This window comes from Helicoverpa armigera, chromosome 10 (assembly GCF_030705265.1).
Source record: "Helicoverpa armigera isolate CAAS_96S chromosome 10, ASM3070526v1, whole genome shotgun sequence".
Lineage (NCBI taxonomy): Eukaryota > Metazoa > Arthropoda > Insecta > Lepidoptera > Noctuidae > Helicoverpa > Helicoverpa armigera.
The window spans coordinates 10,415,302-10,433,833 of record NC_087129.1 but is presented as its reverse complement, the minus strand read 5'-3'; the positions used below and the strand labels follow the sequence as shown (position 1 = coordinate 10,433,833).

General features: G+C 33.9%; 3 protein-coding genes across 3 annotated transcripts; 1 reads left to right on the top strand and 2 right to left on the bottom strand.

Annotated features, from left to right (window-relative positions):
• Window positions 1–538: 538 nt before the first annotated feature.
• Window positions 539–10,386, bottom strand: LOC110370961 (membrane-associated progesterone receptor component 2). Its single transcript, XM_021326990.3, has 3 exons — window positions 9,919–10,386; window positions 9,527–9,676; window positions 539–3,987 (listed from the first exon to the last, which is right to left on the bottom strand). The coding sequence occupies exons 1-3, from the start codon at window positions 10,229–10,231 to the stop codon at window positions 3,863–3,865; spliced, it is 588 nt and encodes a 195-aa protein (XP_021182665.1). The 5' UTR covers window positions 10,232–10,386; the 3' UTR covers window positions 539–3,862.
• A 567-nt stretch (window positions 10,387–10,953) lies between these two features.
• Window positions 10,954–16,416, top strand: Nac (neuronally altered carbohydrate). The gene is made up of 6 exons (XM_021327034.3): window positions 10,954–11,236; window positions 11,666–11,867; window positions 13,367–13,592; window positions 14,312–14,604; window positions 14,732–14,944; window positions 15,846–16,416. Exons 1-6 carry the CDS (start codon window positions 11,169–11,171, stop codon window positions 15,900–15,902), a joined length of 1,059 nt encoding a protein of 352 aa, XP_021182709.3. The 5' UTR covers window positions 10,954–11,168; the 3' UTR covers window positions 15,903–16,416.
• On the bottom strand, window positions 16,216–18,384 carry LOC110370991 (iduronate 2-sulfatase). The gene is made up of 4 exons (XM_021327035.3): window positions 18,171–18,384; window positions 17,480–17,957; window positions 16,961–17,236; window positions 16,216–16,796 (listed from the first exon to the last, which is right to left on the bottom strand). The coding sequence occupies exons 1-4, from the start codon at window positions 18,357–18,359 to the stop codon at window positions 16,216–16,218; spliced, it is 1,524 nt and encodes a 507-aa protein (XP_021182710.3). The 5' UTR covers window positions 18,360–18,384.
• Between the last annotated feature and the right edge of the window lie 148 nt (window positions 18,385–18,532).

The following is an 18,532-nucleotide window of genomic DNA, read 5'->3' as shown; positions in this document are numbered from 1 at the left end:
TTCTAGTAATCGCGCTCACTGACATTACCCTTGTATCTATCAAATATCAAAAATCGGCCCGCGTGAGAGTGCCGTTGATAGTGTCCCTTTCTAAAACGGTAACCATGACAACTCTAACCAAACAGTCAAGTCAACAAACCAACATCTCACATTCAGTGTTACCAGGATATACTGAGTATGAATAGTTTAGTATTCATAAATTATTGTTTGCAACGAATTGATTATCACTTATATAAATTGGAATTATTAAAATACGTTTCGACGTTAACGCATCATTCGTTTTGGTAAAAAAAAATTTTTTCTTCCAAACTATGAATGATTAGTTTGTCTGGCACTCACAGATTACCGTCAGGTTTAACAATGCAAGATCGCTCTCTATCGCTTGTAAGGAAATAGCTACCTTATGTGGATGACAGATCATATTTTAGCTAAACAATTTTCCATTGATCGCACATAAGTTATTTTTATGTTGATTGATGTGTTAAAATTAGGTTAGGTTGAGTAAAATGAAATAAAAACTGTTAATAAAACAAGGTACTTATGTAAAACGCTTTAATTAAATTCATGTGACAATGTTAAAATAAACATTTTTATGTATTTTTAGTTATTAGTAACATCTTGCAGTGCTGTACATCAATATACTCCACATTTAACTCTAAAACGATATAGGAATAACTTCCACCAACACTAAGATTTTAAACTAGCCATAAAACGATTCTTTAGCTTATCACTCCTCGCAATATACTTTCACAACTATATTTCCTCGTTTGGGACCAAATTAAATGCGACGGATCTCCCAAACTTCGCCGACATGTTAACATCCATTCTTATAATAAGGCCCAAAGATGTGGTTCTCGCAAACTTGTTGCTATCAGCTTTCACCGGTCATCAGCAACTGAACGGGCAGTCTTCAGTGAGATCATAACATGCAATGTATGTATATTTTGTAAACGTTGGTAGCAACATGCCGTGTCATCTCGTTAGGCCTGAAGGCAGTTCGTAATTTAGATAATAATCTTACGAGACTGTTCATAAACCAAGCAATATTTATTCACATATTTTTACTAAGATAGCAAAGTATAGATGGCACCACTATCGCCTAAGCATCGGATACATAATTTCCTCCAATATATGTGTCATTTCACTGAGTTTATACACTTTTGGTCTGAATAGATTAACTATAATTTACATAGACAGAACTATTATACACATCTCTTTTTTACAAAAATATAGCTTTATTTCAAGGTTTACAAGCAGTCTCCTATAGGTACAAATATATTTCTCCATATAGTCATAACTTCTTAAATGCAATCTCTTAACCATTCTCAGCACATAAAGCTCCAATTATAAAATGAAGGCTTAACAAAAACAAAGATAAAGCTTGTTCAGTTTTAAGTAGCAAAAATTCATTACACTACTGCATATTTATACGTTTCAAAAATGCTTTGGAAATATGACATTGTTATTCATGTTAATATTTTTTTTATTAGCGTCGCTTTGAGCGTTATTTCGCGTGCTCCAATGTAACCAAGGTTAGTTTTATTTAAATGACAAGACATTTATCTGAAGATTAAAATTTATAAAAATATACATAGACTCACTAAATAATTCATGTTAATAACAAAGCTTGTTATGTCATATTTCTAAAATCTTTGGCAAAGCAAATAAGCCTCATTTCTTTACCTTTTACGTCCTAATTCCTAAGCATTTCTGAATCGCATATTTAGGTATAACAATAATTACCATAATCCCATTCCAATATAATTCATACACCAGATGATCTTAAAACTAAAACAAACTAATTAAAAACAATGAACAAGTATGATTACAACAAATAATTTATAAGCGAAAAGATATTTGAGGCAAACCATGTTATTTGTACTTTAGTAAATAGAAGGCGTCGTTAGTTAAACATAATGAATGCAAATGGGGTATGTGACAGTTAATTAATTTATTTAAAAAACAAAATGATGTTGCCCAAAATATCACATCGCTGTCGACACTAAAGGAACGAACTAATAACCACACACACGTCATTTTACCACGAATTAGTATTTCATTTAATTAGATTCTTAATTACACATATTATGCACATTTCCTTATTTATTTTTTGTATTTTTTTCTTAGCTTGCAACACATAATTTATAAATAAGTACCGAATATCAGGTGGGGTCCAGTTAGGATCGCAATTGTCGCTGTAGCTCGGCCAATATTTAAAACTCAAGCCAGCAACTATTGAACGCCTTATGATCGCTCTTTTCGTAAAAATATATTTAAATGGCCAGCTCTAAATTTTAAATGAATCCAGCGCTGTTAAGCGTACTGGCCGAGATTTTTCTATAACTTGTAAATTAATATGTATGCGACACTATAAACGTTCAATAGTAGTTGGACAGCCCATAACACGCACGTTTTATTACAAAATATATAAATGCACAAACAATAGGAAAATAAATTAAGAAGAATTAAGTCTTTAAAATTTTGAATTTCTCGTGTGTTTCATATCGCATTTAATTAAAATTATTCACATGGATAGCAGCTGTTTAAAGAAATGTTAAAGAACAGCTTCAAGAAGATAAAAATAAAATAATTTTATCTAGGATGCCTACGAAGAATGAGTCAATATTCATCGATCGACATAATCATTGATTAATTAGTTAATATCGAACGTTCTATAGGCAACCTTTTATCATAAAACTTATGTAAGATCGACATGCATCAATAAATTTATCAACTCGTAAAACAAACTTATCTCAGCCGCTCGTCGTCCGCGGCTATAATATTAATTTAAATACTAATGGCATATCTGCGCTCACGCAGCATCTTCAACATCGGTTGGCACAAAATAAAACAATTTGCTGTCCAAATAATGTTGGGAATGTGCAATAAATGATTAGATTTCCTTTACATCATTCGTTTAAATTAATATGCCATCACTCAGTCTTTCAATTCGTGAAACTGTAAATATATAATAATATATTCAAAAATCTGCAATAAGCAACAGTTATAAGTGAAAATGATACAATAGATTTCATATATACAGTAAAATCACTTACTCATTCACAAGGGATTGTTTGTTGTTTGACGGAAGCTATGATTTTTAATTCTTAACAGCCAATATTGCCATTTCACATTTCAGATCTAAATGTTTATGTACAAAACGTGTCTAATATATTGAACAGGATATAATTTAGTAAGTAAAGTTTCCGATACAATCACATTATATCACCACTAAGTTTAAATAAGTATTATATGCCGTCATATAATTTATTTCGAAGAATTAGAACCCATAGCTTCATCGAGTCAACCTGCAAGGTTCGAAATTGTTAGTAGCAATCAAATGTCGATAATTTACATCTAGAATATGAAGGGGATAGTAACTTAGACAGGGGATTTCGACTATAAGTTTTGGACGACGCATCAATATGATGCAACACTATGATTTTAAATATTTAGCTATGAGTATATTAACTTGACTTTATACATATATTATAGAACTTATAGGTAATAAATTCAAGTCTGTTTTTAAGACATTGTATAATTTTACTTCCTGTAGCAAATGATCTCATGACGAACTCGAGTATTCTTATTCTTAACGTCTAATGTGATGTCTGCATGCAAGTGCAGTATCAAAATTAAGAATGGTATTTTCCGGGCAGTTCTCGAAATCGGTCATGTGTGGTGACCGAACTAAATAAAAAGGCTATAAACAAGCGTTTCTGGACTAGTAAAGAATGCAATCTAAATATTTAAGTTGGAGAGTTAAGCCTTAATTTTTGAGTTAGCTTCTTACCGTATGTTCTAAACGTTACGAAGAGCACATTTGATTGCTTCCGAACAATTTGAATGGTGTGGTGTAATCTTATTGTTCCTTCTTGTCTTCGACTGGGGTCGGCGTGGACGTGTCCGTGTCCTCGGGTTCCTCGTCTGAATAGTTTATAGGCTCCTCGCCAGGCTTCAATAACCTCCCTACGAGGTCGTACTTCTCTGGAAAAGGTAGAAGATTTAAGGTTAATTTAGGTTTAAAGGGTATATATTCTAGGTCTAAAGAGTTACCATGGCCATGGCATTGGTGCACAAAGGTCTTGAGAATGAATAAGTGTGGTTTTTAGTCATATTAAAAAGATCCTCGGTCTCAAGTGATAAGAAAATCTTTGAACAACCTATAACCTACCAACACTAATACAAAAATTGCATTTGCCTCAATCTAGAGAATAGCTAGTTGTGGAGTAAAAAACGTGGCGGTTGATTTTTATGACACTTACGTGTCTCAATGACCAAGTGCAGACGGCTTGATTGTCTCAAGTGATCAGCAGACATAAAATATAGTATACGTAATATAAACCTATCGACACGTTTTGTCGTAAAATAGTGTTTTTAAGCACCGAATGCATTTTTTTTATATTCGAATTTCATTTTATTGTACAATCCACCCCGTTTTCCATTTCCATATACATAATTCTGCACTCCTATTCCGTCAACATGAAAAAAAGTTAGCACAAACATTCATCCGTTAAAAAGTAGTGAAGCCTTTAGTTTTGAAAGTGGAACGCCAGTGTATTGTGGCGGCGACGCCGTTACTCTGCAGTGGTCAGAGCATGACCTACTGACGCCGGCTTCCATAGGCTTAGTGGTAATGGATTGGTACGCTAGCTCTATGAAGTTATAGCTGGCCAGTTTGCACTTAATGCGTTCGAAATACGTCTGAAAATCTCTGCAATTTAGGTAAATAATGAACCGATTTAAAATGTGTTACTAATCAAAGATTGAGGAATAGATTGGATGTTCTAAAAAAATCGAGACGTTTCGGGTTTTTATAACACGATTTTAGAGAAATTAAACAAATTCTGGCTGTCTGTGTAAGAATTTTACGACCTTCAACATGTATATTTAATAGAATATTCTAGCACTAGAAGACTGAAATCGCCACAATTACTTGACAAAGTAAACAGTAATTGTGCAACTTAACTATTATAAGACAAAGCGACGGTTCTACGTGTGAACTGTTTTGTTTAGAGAAATTGCGCATCATTTGTGTTATACATTATACTGGTGCGAATAACAAAGGGTAGCGGCGATCCGTCAGCTAAATTTTACGCAATACCACACCGCACTGCGCTCTGTACTGATTAAGAAATTACTGAATGAACGGTGGAAGGCCTTCAAACTTTTCTTTTGAATTGCTGCAGCCATAATCTACGTCATAATCATAACTTATGTCGTGGACAAGATTTAAGTTGTTGAATTTGACTGGCGAAGTTTGCAGGATTTATTATGTAAAATATCAATGGAATGTGATTTAACGCTGAACTGTTTAAGTGAGTACCTTAACAGCAATACAGCTGTGTTAAATTATAATATTGGTACAATTCAAGCTGGTATTTACTCTCGGTTCATAATTTGTGATCATACTTAATTATGATTTTTGCAAGAATACAGCAAGAAGGTGAAAGGTGCTGAGAATATTTCTCGATAAATAATGAAGATAAAATTAGCTTACATTATACAAAGACATAATAAGTTTACCTACTCAAATATTATAAAAGTATATTATCGTTCAACCAGATAAAATGCGACAATTACATCAGAAGATTACATAAATAAATAGAAGTTATTATATTAATGATACCTATTACAAGATTACAAACACAAACTTATTTCTGGATCTTTAATTAAAGAAACATTGTACTAGTGACCGACATGGGAGTTCAAAAAGTTCAACACTCTCCTTTGTATGACAGCACGTTACTCAAACAAAATGTAAATAAACTTTTTGTTGTTCTATTTTTAAAACTCGAGAAACCTTCACGTGAGCAAACACGTGTGGACATATTAATATGGCGGTTAGTAGGACCAAAATGTGCGCATGAGTGTTCGTGATAAATAAAAATATGGAATTCGATAAACAGATTCACATTGCTAACTGAAACCACACATATGTTCGGATCTGATTGTTTTTATGATGCATCACTTGTGGCTACAGAAAATGTGCACTAATTATGCTCCTTCCAAGACCAGAACTGGGACAGTTACTACTCTGTCTAAATTTTAATGATCGGAGAGACGAGGTTGTGTAAGACATTAGAAGTGTCCCCTTCTGAGCATTGAACCATGGACCATTAACATAAATACCTCGTGGAGTCTCGCCCTACAACTTTATGCATTATGTGTAGGTAACACCCACAAAACAAATGACGAAATCTGATCGTTCTATATTTGGATAATACTCTGATAATGCTGCACCTATCAAATGTAACTGATAAACATACTTGTATAGACATTATGATAACTATACTTTAGGACCCCCAAATTCGTACAGTTTACCTTTTTATTATTATGATTAGAAGTTGTGTTATGATGCGGTATCGTGGTATCGCTGGATGTGTCACCCATTTTTATCGTGTTAGATTTCCAGATATTGACGAGACACGCCCAATCGCGCGCTTGTGGGTGATGGAAGGAATTTCAAGGTAGAAGGTTATTGTACCTTGGCTACACCGTTTCTTTGGTCATAGGAAAGTTAATTTTCAAACGGGCTCTTATATGAGGAATACTTTGTAGATATTATGTACGATAATCGGTCCATAAAGCAAGGAGATCTTAATTTGGTATTTCAACTTAGGTAAAGTTAATTTTGCAAGCGATAATTTATTAGTAGTACCATGGCATTTCGTTAGTTACAACTTTTGGCGCTTTATTTTCCACTTGATATCCTAACGCCAAGGTTCCAACAAGTCTGAACTGACAATTATCTATCACGTCATAGAACAGGTCTTAATACGTAATTCATTTGCATGAACAACGTATAAAACCGTCTGGATCTAGCGCTTAGAAACACGTTAATTGCCTAGGTAATATTGATCTCTGATCTACACATGTGAATACGCGTGATTCCTAGTTTCTGTGTAAGATGATTTCTACGATAAATCTGTAATTATAGACTTAGCGAATTGAGCGGTCTTTCCTCTGTATGAAATGAATCCTTCAGAAGAATTTATTCTTCTACCGAAAAAGTTGATTTTGTTCAAGGCAAATAAATAGTTACGCTACCCTGTCAGGCATGGGGTTTTTTCTACATTTAAGTATCTACGGCTAAAAAGACTACGTTCGCACTATGCCCTTAGCCCGTTTCTATTTTGTTGATTTGCGAATGACTATCCAAGAATGATTCCAAGTTTGCCTAGAAGAATATATTTATTTCGTATAGTCAAGACAAAGAAAACAAACTTGTGTAGATCAATAGGCTTATCCCCCGCGACCACTCCAATCGCCAATACAGCTGGCTAAATAAATAAACACACTGCTACTAGCCTTACAATCAGAATTCTTAATACAACTGACACTCCCATAGTGACCTTCTAATTTGTAACCTTCATTAAATATTGATTGTGAATTATTTGTTGTTTTATGTTCCTTTCATCCAGATTTTATTGGGCCACAACACGCTACTGGATCAACATTCGAAGTTACTTCAGAAATTCTCTATGTTTGGTCTTAATTTGGTGGTCTTACAAAATAGATTTATACCAATTAGCATAGATACGGCCCATGGTGGCCCAGGGGTTAAGAAGAGCGTTTTTTCATGTGGGGTCGTAACGTGTCAATTGCCGATGGTATTTTTATAGTCATAGTTATTTAATCGTCATCATTTGACACCATCGGCCGTCCACTCCTGAACATTGGCCTCCCATTGATTTTCAAAACAACTGTTTAGAAGGAACCTGCGTAAAGGGCGAGAACCTACTTGCAACCGTTAACGGATATAGAATTATCAAATATATCATCGTATGATCCTTTCTATGCATTTTATAAGCTACTGATAAGCAAGCTAAGTGAAATACCTAAAGGGTAAGCTGAATCGATTAGCTGACAGATAAAGTGATAACATATTCATGTGATTGCGATAACCTGTGTTTTTCCTAATAGGATCAAGCGAATATCGATTCCCATAGCTTAGAAAATTTACGGGCACCATGGCAAAACTCTCGAATTAAGAGTAAAATTGCTTTACGAGAGAAAAATAATTTATTTATCTGAGATTATTTAAATATTTTTCTATTTACGATAATGGCATATTGTTTTATTATTTAGCGAAGGCCATTAAGTAATGTAAATTGCCATGAATATCGGTAATAGGTAGACGCGTAAATATTTTCGTTGAACACTCATACATATCATTGACGAAATGTAAACAACAGAATGTTCAGGGTGTGTTAAATAGATTACTGTTTATTGGTAGTTTACAGCATAGCGTATAATTAATGAAACGCTAACTCAAGGATATATTTCAGATATCTTGGGAAACAACTGAATAGTAATTAATTGAATATGTACTGTGTGAACAAGCACAAGGCAGACGGAGTTTATATTAATTTATCCTTACACATTAGCAGTTCAGGGCTAACTCTAAAAATATCAAACAATAACAAAGCTGCACTTTTCGTAAATAAGGAATAGATGCAATTTTTAATTGAATATCCAAGTTCTTAATATCATAACACTTCTTCTTAAATTTAAGAGCCCAGCTCTTGTCGGTGCAGCTCCTTCCATTTACGCCTATCTAGCGCCAACTCCTGCACTTCCTTATACGTCACAACATTCACCTTCTCTTTAATTTGTTTCATGTAGCTGTACCTTGGACGACCCCTTCCCCTCTTCCCTCATAACACATTATACCCAAAATCAGGTGATTAAGATAGAAGGAAAAAATACTCCAGAACTGTACCATATTTTTGGGTTAAAGTTGTGCAAAACCAGATTTAATACCTACCCAATTTTTAGACACTTAAGACAAACTTCAATATCAAATCATCATTATTTATTTACTAGTTAGAAGTCAGCCATTTGTTGTCATGTATGAAGACATAATAATAGCTTGGGTATAACAAGCAACTTCTATGGCTTCAACAAGAAACAAATACATGTTTACATCTCATATGTCTTTATAATTTTTCCCTACCTATTGTATCGTGACCAGTGGACGTCTTTACAGCACAATATCAGAGGTGCTCAAAGGGAAATTGGGCAGATATAAAGGGTGAAAAGACTGAATACATTTATCCATCAGATCACTAAAATTACTTGGTTCTGAGTTAATTGATTAGTTCACCTTATTATGCATGCCTTCTATTGCAGAAGGTATTTTATAGTCTGGGAAAGTTTAACTTCATTGTTATTGTTATAACAGATTTTTAATAAACATTATAGAACCATTCTAATCAACTATTCCAGGGTTCTAGGCTCTTCTAGAATCTAGATACCACTAATTCAGTGGTTTTGTACTATCCACATATATTAGAATGTCACTATTGACATCTACCTAAATGCACTTAATCAAAATACTTGACCTCTCAGGTCAATATGTAAAACTTTTGGCCTAAATAACAATTGACTACACCTTTATCAGCCACTAAAAGTGTGATATCTTAAATTCAAAGATGATGCAATTTCTCAATAATGCAGTTAAAGCATTTCTGCCATTGGTCCGTTGATAATTCTTTTAATTAAGTGCTATCTTGTTACATACCTCTGAATTGTGCCTCCCACTCCTTCACAGATTCCATTTCCATAGAGTTGAGGTCACTGAGGTCATCATACTCCTTATCTGATGATGTCACAGAGAATGTGGCTAAACCTCTTGAGGCATCTTTCCCTCCAAATGCTGCATAAGGTCCACCTGTATGGAAGGTTTATCACAATTAGTTTCATGGTAGTGGCTGTTTCTCAAGGTCCCTAATTTTTGCATCTAATAATCAGTAACTGGCCTAGTAGCAAGGCATTAAACATGCAGGCTACATTATAACAAGTTGTTGTAATGCAAAAGGTTACCTAAGGTGCATACTCTGCATTTTAAATGGGTAATTAATGAGTCATGGTAATGTCAACTCTATTTATAAACAGCGGTGCGGATGCACTCACCGGGCCCGTAGAAGCGGCGCCCTCGCGTGGCGTCGAATATCCACCCGTTGACCGCCACCAGCACCCTGCCGTCAGGCTGGCTCCCATCATATTGACGCAGCTCTGCAACTGTCATATCCTTACGAATTTTTGGCAACTCCACCGCCGGTGATTCTGCAGGCACCTTTGTGAACTTTGAGTATATTTTATACACCAACACAAAGATTATAGCAATTATAATCAAATTTACGGGACTGTAGAACTCTTCAAAGAAACTGGAACCCGCTTCTAGACTGTCGGTCTCCGGTAATTTTGTCTCCGGCGCTGATGCCATTTTCGATTGTACACAAAGATAATGTGTCGCCTCAAGGATAGGGGTTATTTGTATAAATTTTAGAAAACTATTTCCATTCGCAAAATGTAAAATACTAAAATTACTGACGTCAGCGTTCCGGCAACGGCGAGGCGACAACTTTAGTGTTATCCTACACAAAAAACTTTAAATAGTTGCTGCTTTACAAAGCCCACAAATAACCATTTTAACAAAATATAAACAATATCAAGTTATCGTCCATTCAATTTGGCAAACAAAGAAAACGAGTTGTGAATTAGGTCATAAAGGAAGAAATACCGATATAACGAGAAACTATCATTAGAACTTAGAACTAGTGTTTGAATTTTTTAGCTGCCAACCCTCGTGGGAAAATGTCAAAATAAAAATAAAACAACTGAAAACTGTCACCGTATTTTAAACTTTAAGATATTTCAATAAGGCTGAAATTCTGATAGGAACGATGGTTGTATATACATAACTTCAGAAAATTTTCAGTAAACATAATACTTACAATGGGTTATTGTTTACTAATCGTAAAAATTACAGAAACATTTATGAGACTCATGAAAGCCTATTATTATTGTTTTTTTGGATCGAATAACTAACGGTTCCCCAGTGTACTGGACCCTCACCAAACCATCGTCATGTTTTTTAACACTGTTTTTTTAATATTTTCTATACATTTTCACAATTTCAGAACGACAGCTGATGACGGTTGTCAAGTGATGACATTTTATGACATGTCAAACTTTTCTGTGTTGTTTTGGAATTTTGTCCCAAAGTGGCTTTCATTTGGAATGGAAACAGTCGTATTGTTCAGCATCTATTGTGCTAATAACTGAAATTCTTGAATAGTTCCTAGAACTGAAACATGATTCTGGCAGAAAACCTACATAATTACAGTTTATAGTGTTAATAACTCAAAAAAGAAACCAAAATGAAGGATCAGCGTTCGGACTTGTGTTCGAGATACATTACTATATTTATTGTGGTTTCTTGTTACTGGTTTGTATTAAAAAGACTCATTATTTTTATGTGTTTATTGGTTGGACTTAATAGTTATTGCGATACAAAGGTGTACTTGGAAATATTTTAATTGATTCGCCGGCGAGCAAAGCTGAAGGCTATGCTACATAATATATTATATGTGTAACTGAAAATGTGGCACACTGTTTACTGTTAAGTAAATAAAGGCCGGTCGTAAAATTCTTATTATTTTCTTTAAAAGCAGTATGAGTTGTTGTTGCTTAACATTTTATAATAAAAATTCTGATAAGCAAACTGAATTTATCGAAAAGGAAAATATGGAATAAAAAGTTATATCATGACGGAAATATCAGTTTTTTAATATTAACAGCATTTTTGCTCCCATCCATAACAAGTTTCACTTCAATGACCAGCTGCCTTGATCTAAACTTGACATTATTTTTTCAGGGTAGTGTCAATAGCAACAGTTTTTGTCAATAAAGCACTACTGAGCAGTCAGGCGGTTGCCTTGGAAGCACCTCTGTTCATCACATGGTTCCAATGTATTGTGTCATTCAGTATATGCCATACTTTAAGTAGATCTGGTGGTATACCAGGGGTCTTTGCATTTCCTAAGGGTTCACCATGGAAAATGGATGTTATGAGAAAGGTAATCATGGTCTTTTTTCTAACGTTTTTTTGATAACTGAAATCTGACTATACCAAATATAGTGATGTCTCACGGTATCACTTATCCCATGCCACGGAAACTACTACTTCCTATACCCACATGAAATATAGCCTATTTCACCTGTGGGTCTAGTGTAGTTTCCCAACAGTGAAAGGATTTTTCAAATTGGTTCATTAGTTTTGGAAAAAAATATTACCTCTAATTAGTAATAATTAGTTTGGATGTCAAAATCAAAAGTCATTTATTCAAAGTAGGCTGAAAATCTGCACTTTTTGAAGGTCAAATTTACAAAAGACATCCCCAAAATGCCCGCCCTTCACCACTTCCTATGTCTTTTTGCTGGGAAGAAGAAGTGGTGGAACAAACTCCCCAGCAACTACTATTGCTTCTGAGAAATTCTTTTGTCATATTGCATTCATCATAATAAAGTAGCAAAACAACATACACATGATTTTATTAAATCAATCATAAACCTAATTGCTGGGATGTTATCAGATGGTAGCTAATATAACACTTATGTAAGGATAAAATCAAGATCATTATCATTACAAAGAACTCTTCAAGTTATCAAAACAAATATAATCATTATAATTAGTCTATATTCTAATTCTTTATTTCATTGTCAATAGAATTTGATAATATAAAAATAGTTTTTGATGGTTACAGATCCAAATATTGGTTGATATAAATAAATGTGACATCTCACAGAACTGAGCAAATTACATTTTTATGCAAAACGTCAAGCAGTTCTTGTGTTAACTTGTAAAATCTCAAAGAAAAAAATAATTTCTATTTCTGTTTGAGTTTGAGTAAAGTCATAAAATACTGTACTCAGTGCAGAAAAACCTATAAAGAACTATAATCTCTGGATTATGCTGCAGACCATACACATTATACTGTGTGTACTTAATGAACAGAAACTGAGTAAGCACTCATGTAATGCTAATTATTGTGTGATAACAGCCAAGGACGCTATTTAAAACCATTCACTCCAGTCCTTTTAATTAGCAGTTCCATATTATGTAATGTAACTGTGTTAATACTGTTTTATGAATATTAATCTGAATTTTCCTTGTTTTACATTTTTTGTAGTTTATCAGCATAGGTCAGAATTAGTATGTATTTAGGTACTTATGCTAATATCAGTATTCAGATATTTGTAACACAAAAATTATCAGCTAGTTCAATTTGACACTGTAATAATATCAGTTAATTTTTTAAACCAAATGATCTATTATTACAATATGTAGATTTGTTGAATAACATAGAATACAATTGTACAATGTTTTTATATATAATAGCAAGTGTTTGCATCTGTATAAATAAATTCAAATTGACATACACTTTTGCCATCAACAGAGCTACAAATTACAAACAGAACATAATAGGCATAGAATAGACAGGTGCCCTTCATACCTCTTTTAAGAACAAACTATTTATTATAGTTTTACTAACAGCAATAAATTCTTCAATTCCAGGTGATACCACTCTCAATAATGTTCACGTTGATGATAGCAACAAATAATCTATGTTTGAAGTATGTAGGAGTTCCATTTTACTACGTAGGAAGATCATTGACTACAGTGTTTAATGTAGTATTCAGCTGGGTGCTGTTGGGCCAGAGGACTTCATATAGATGCATTTTATGTTGCGGTTTCATCATTTTTGGATTCTACCTCGGAGTAGATCAGGAGAGTTTATTAGGTAAATATTTATATTTTAAAATAATATAGTTAGGGAGGATCACACCTTAGGATTTAATGGAATCAACGCCAAGTTAAGGAATTAAAGCCAAGGATCCCTGCTGTTCCTAAGAAATTCGCTTTATAAGTATAGGCTACAGCTACACTGTATTTTTTGTCCTTTTGCTATCAAAAAAACTGAATTGTTCATTTAGAATAGTAGACAGGCATAGGCATAATTAATAACTTCAGTAGAGTGCTAGAGTGTTATCAGCCTAAGTGGCTGAGTACATTTTATTTTCAACTCTATACAAACTAGTACAAAGTTAACATTCATTTGACAGATTAAACTACAACAGGTGTTCATTGGATCTGGTCTTAACAGGCTAATTATGCAATGTAAATAATCTATTTGGGTTAGTGGTTAATCCTAACAGATAACATGCATGCCACATTGTTAATGTACTGACTCTTACATAAAGTTTGTCACTTTTAAAATATTGAGTGTACCTATATGTAAAGCTCTTTTGTAATGTTTTGGTGTACTATCACTCTACTAAGTTGCCCCAATCGTGACCCATACATCCCACACGTGTAAACGCACACAATCTATCGCTTTCGCGATTAGGAAGCATAGATATAATAACATCCGGCACCATTCTTTTATTTAGTAATGTTTATTTTTTACATGAGTATTTTTAGATCGCTTTGTTTATCACATATTTTCTTTCTTTATTGCAGGTTCATTTTCTTTAATTGGCACAATATATGGAGTAATAGGATCTCTTATGCTATCCCTATACTCCATCTACACCAAAAAGGTTTTACCCAGTGTAAACCAAGAAGTTTGGTTACTATCCTATTATAATAATGCCTATTCAATACTATTATTTCTGCCACTTATAATAATGAATGGGGAATTTTCTGTGTTGTGGAATTATAGTAATTTCGACAGCACCTATTTTTGGATACAAATGTTAATTGGTGGACTGTGTGGCTTTGCTATTGGTTACTTCACCTCTTTACAGATAAAGGTGGGTTTATTTGAATTTTAAATTATTTGAACTGATAGACAAGCTATTTTAACTTAAAACAAACGTTAAAACATTTACTATTTAAAGCGAAAATGTTTTTACTAGCACTTTCTAACTGAAATTTCAGGTGACCTCTCCACTCACCCACAACATCTCAGGAACAGCAAAGGCGTGTGCACAAACGGTCATAGCGACGCAATGGTACAATGAGAGCAAAAACCTTCTTTGGTGGACCTCGAACATTATCGTTCTAGCCAGTAGCGCCCTCTACGCGAGGTTCAAACAAATAGAAATGGAAGAAAGTTCTAGAAAACCAGTGCCTGAAGAAAAACAGAGCTTAGTATGATGATTTTTTTCATAGTTACGTGTGGTTAAAGGCTGTATTATACAACAACGCTTTTGTTGACATTTTTGTGTTAATGTTTGTAAGATTAAGGTGATTATTATTTGATGATAGTGAAACACGTAGCAAAATAACGTATATAAAGTAGCCTAATATAAATAATATAGTTATTGGTCACAACTTAATTCGAATAAAAGACTAGCGCGAATTTAACAGCTAAAAATACCACCAATTAATGAAATTCCCCGTGATCATGATTTCAACTTAATTGCTAAATATACAAGGTTGCTATTTCTTTGACTATTACTTACTGTGTTGTAATGTGATAAGGATTATGGAAATACTTCCTTTCACAGTGTATATCTATGAGGATACACATAGACTAAGAGCCCGGGGCCGCCAGCCATTACAAATGTTCTCATTAGGAGTAATTTCGAAAGTTGAGAGTGTTCTTAGGGTATGGGTTTTGAAGGTAGATAAAATCTGAGTATTTTTTTATTAAGCAAAATATTCATCACAGGCACAGGAAAAGTCCAAAAATTACCTGTCTTGATTTTTATATGAAAATAAATAGGTGATGTCTGACAGCCCTGGGCGCTCAGTCTAATAGTAATGAATTTATTGAAAAGGTTTATTTAGTTTTACGTCAATTGATTAGATAGCATTCTATACTCAACTTTAATTATTATTATGTACTATCAAGATATTTTATATTATTAATTTATGAAGTAAGAATATTTGTGTGAATGTCCGAAAATCGTCTTCCTAATTTATCTATGTCTACGCAGTTCATTATTGAAAAAAATAGCATTCCTTATTTTTGTGGCCTATTGTGAAGTCAGCATTTTATAAGCATTTAAAAAATTAAGGTTTCATAAAGAAATGTTTTTATTTTAAGGTCGACGACGTTGAATCACAGTATCCGAGCCCGGAAGATACGAAAACTTCTCAGTAAATATACCTTTGATAAATTAATTTGCTTTTTAATAAACTGCATTTAATTTTATGTGCTGTGACTAAAAACATTTATCATTCATCGTACCTAGGTATACGTATTTCATTTATATGCATTTTGTGTGCGTTCATCTCTATGTGTTATTATTGATATATTTGTTTAGTATTAAGACGTGAAAAAAATGATGTGTGTATTGAAAAAAACAGAATAGTTCCAGATCAGCTTAAAAGCTTAACAGCTTATGTGTTGGTTTTTGGTTATTATAATTATGTATACTTTAAAGTTATTATTAAATATTTTAATATACTGAGCTTTAGTTCGTATTATATCTGTTAACATGTGATCTTAACAATCTAGAGAGATATTGTTTAATATTTTTATATTTATGTACCAAATATAGATTATTGGATTCATCAGGATCTGTCAAATGATCGTATAGTTCTAAGCCAAATAATTTGTTCCAATCAACTGTAAATAATGTGTTATTAAAGGAAACCCATTCTGTGTACCGAAATCTTTTTGTTTTTATACTGTAACCCATTATTTTAATGTTTTTTAGGCGTGGTTTATCAGAATTCTTTTTAGGGTACACACTTGGTCTCGGATACTGACTTATTGCAAAATGGCTTCCAAATGTATTAAAGCTATCCATCATAAGCGGTTTTAAACTTTTACCCTCAAAACATAGAAGAGATTTATCAAACTTGTTACACTTTGGTATATTATGGGACAAGCCACTAAGATCTACTAAAGTAGGAAATATATCTACCAACTCGACAGGCGTATGTATGTTCTTTGAAGGTATTCCTGGCGCTGAGAATATCAAAGGAACTTTTAAAGCCACGTCGAAGTTGCTGTATTTTGCCCAGAGGCCATTTTCGCCCAGTGACCATCCTGAAAAAAAAGAAAATCAAGGGATAACGAATGAAACATCACTACAAAGGTTTAGTTACTGAAAATAATTTAACGTGTCTAGACAACAACATCTGTTATAGGGGGCGCTTTTAAATGACATAGGTAATATTAAAAACATATTACCCTAGATTTCGTATACTGACCATGATCGCTCGTCAAAACGACAATAGTATTCCTTCTATCAACATAACTCAATAATTCACCAATCAGATCATCTACATAAGTTGCAGCTGCGTAGTAACTCTGTCGTATCTTGAGAGACCATTCATAAGGCATGGTGCCGAATGGAAATGATATGTTCAATCTTGCGATGTCGTCTCTACGCCGTACGTCCGTCCAGGGATGGTAGGAGACCAAGGGTATGTCAGGAGACTTGAATGGGTGTTTTGGGGGTCGCACTTTGTCTATTGGTATCTTTGCTGTAATCAAAAATTAGGTATTCAATAAACCATGTGATAAAGTATATTTATGAATAATGTTAAGAAAATCTGCACTTCTTGGAAATAATTAGCAACAATAGTATAGCATAATGGCTGGCTAGGGGCATCATTCTGACGTAAGACAAGTGAGTTCGATTTCCTCGTTTTGTACTGATTTATTGACCTGAACCTATTACTGACACACAAGACATACATATTTTTCTTTTTAAAAAATGTGCTCACCCAGATACTCTTCAGGATACTTAATCGGTATGTGGGGTTTATAAAACCCAACCGCCAAAAAAAATGGCCGACTGCTATTCCTATTTGAAACAAAGTCTACAGCATGTCCCAAAGACTGCAAATCTGGCAACGTTCCACCTGGCTGATGTCTAACATTTACTGGACAAAGGAGGTTGGATTGAAGCTTTTTTGTTTCTTCATCTTTGCAGACAGCAGCATCCTTATATTTCTCTGTCGGAGGATGGTAAGGTTGCTGCGACCAGCTATAAGGATAATCATCTGTAAAGTTAGAACTTATTCCTGGATGGAACACCTTTCCTATAGAATAAGTTTCGTAACCGTTATCTTTGAAGAATTGTGGGAGGGTGGCGAAATTGCCCACTATGTGCCGCCAGTAGCTGTAGAAGTCGTATAGGTGAAGGGAGTCTGGTCGTCGGCCTGTCAGCATTGAGTTTCTGCTGGGTGCACAGAGGGCTTGCTGGAACAAAGTATGTATACGGAGTATAGGAGGACCTTTGGTAGGTATGTAAGTAGGTATTTGGATGTCCTTAATGTGTGGATATGTTGGGTAAGTATTGTGTATGGTAGATAAGTATTGTATAGGTAAGTTCGTAGCTTGTAATCAGACCTTGCTTCTATGGCTTTACCTTCCTTACAAATTTTGCAGATCCATATAGAAAAGAGAAATTACCTGTGCATATGCATTTTTGAAATTAGCACCCTCGTTTGCAAGTTTCTTTACATTAGGCAGATTGACCATTTCGTCCGAGAGATGGCGTAAGTCATCAACCAAAATAAGTAAAACATTTTTCTTAGTAGCCGTCGCAGAACACACTAATAAAATTAATAAATGAATCAAAAGAAACTGTGAAAGCGACATGATTAAGGCCTGAACAAACAAATATGAATAAGTAAACGGAATAGTAGCATTCAATAAGAGATGTAACGGAACGTAAAATTTTCAATAGTAACCACTAGGTTTACATAATTCAATGAATGTAATTATTTTTCATACAGTAATATAGTAGATAAATGTTTTCTATAACCTATAAT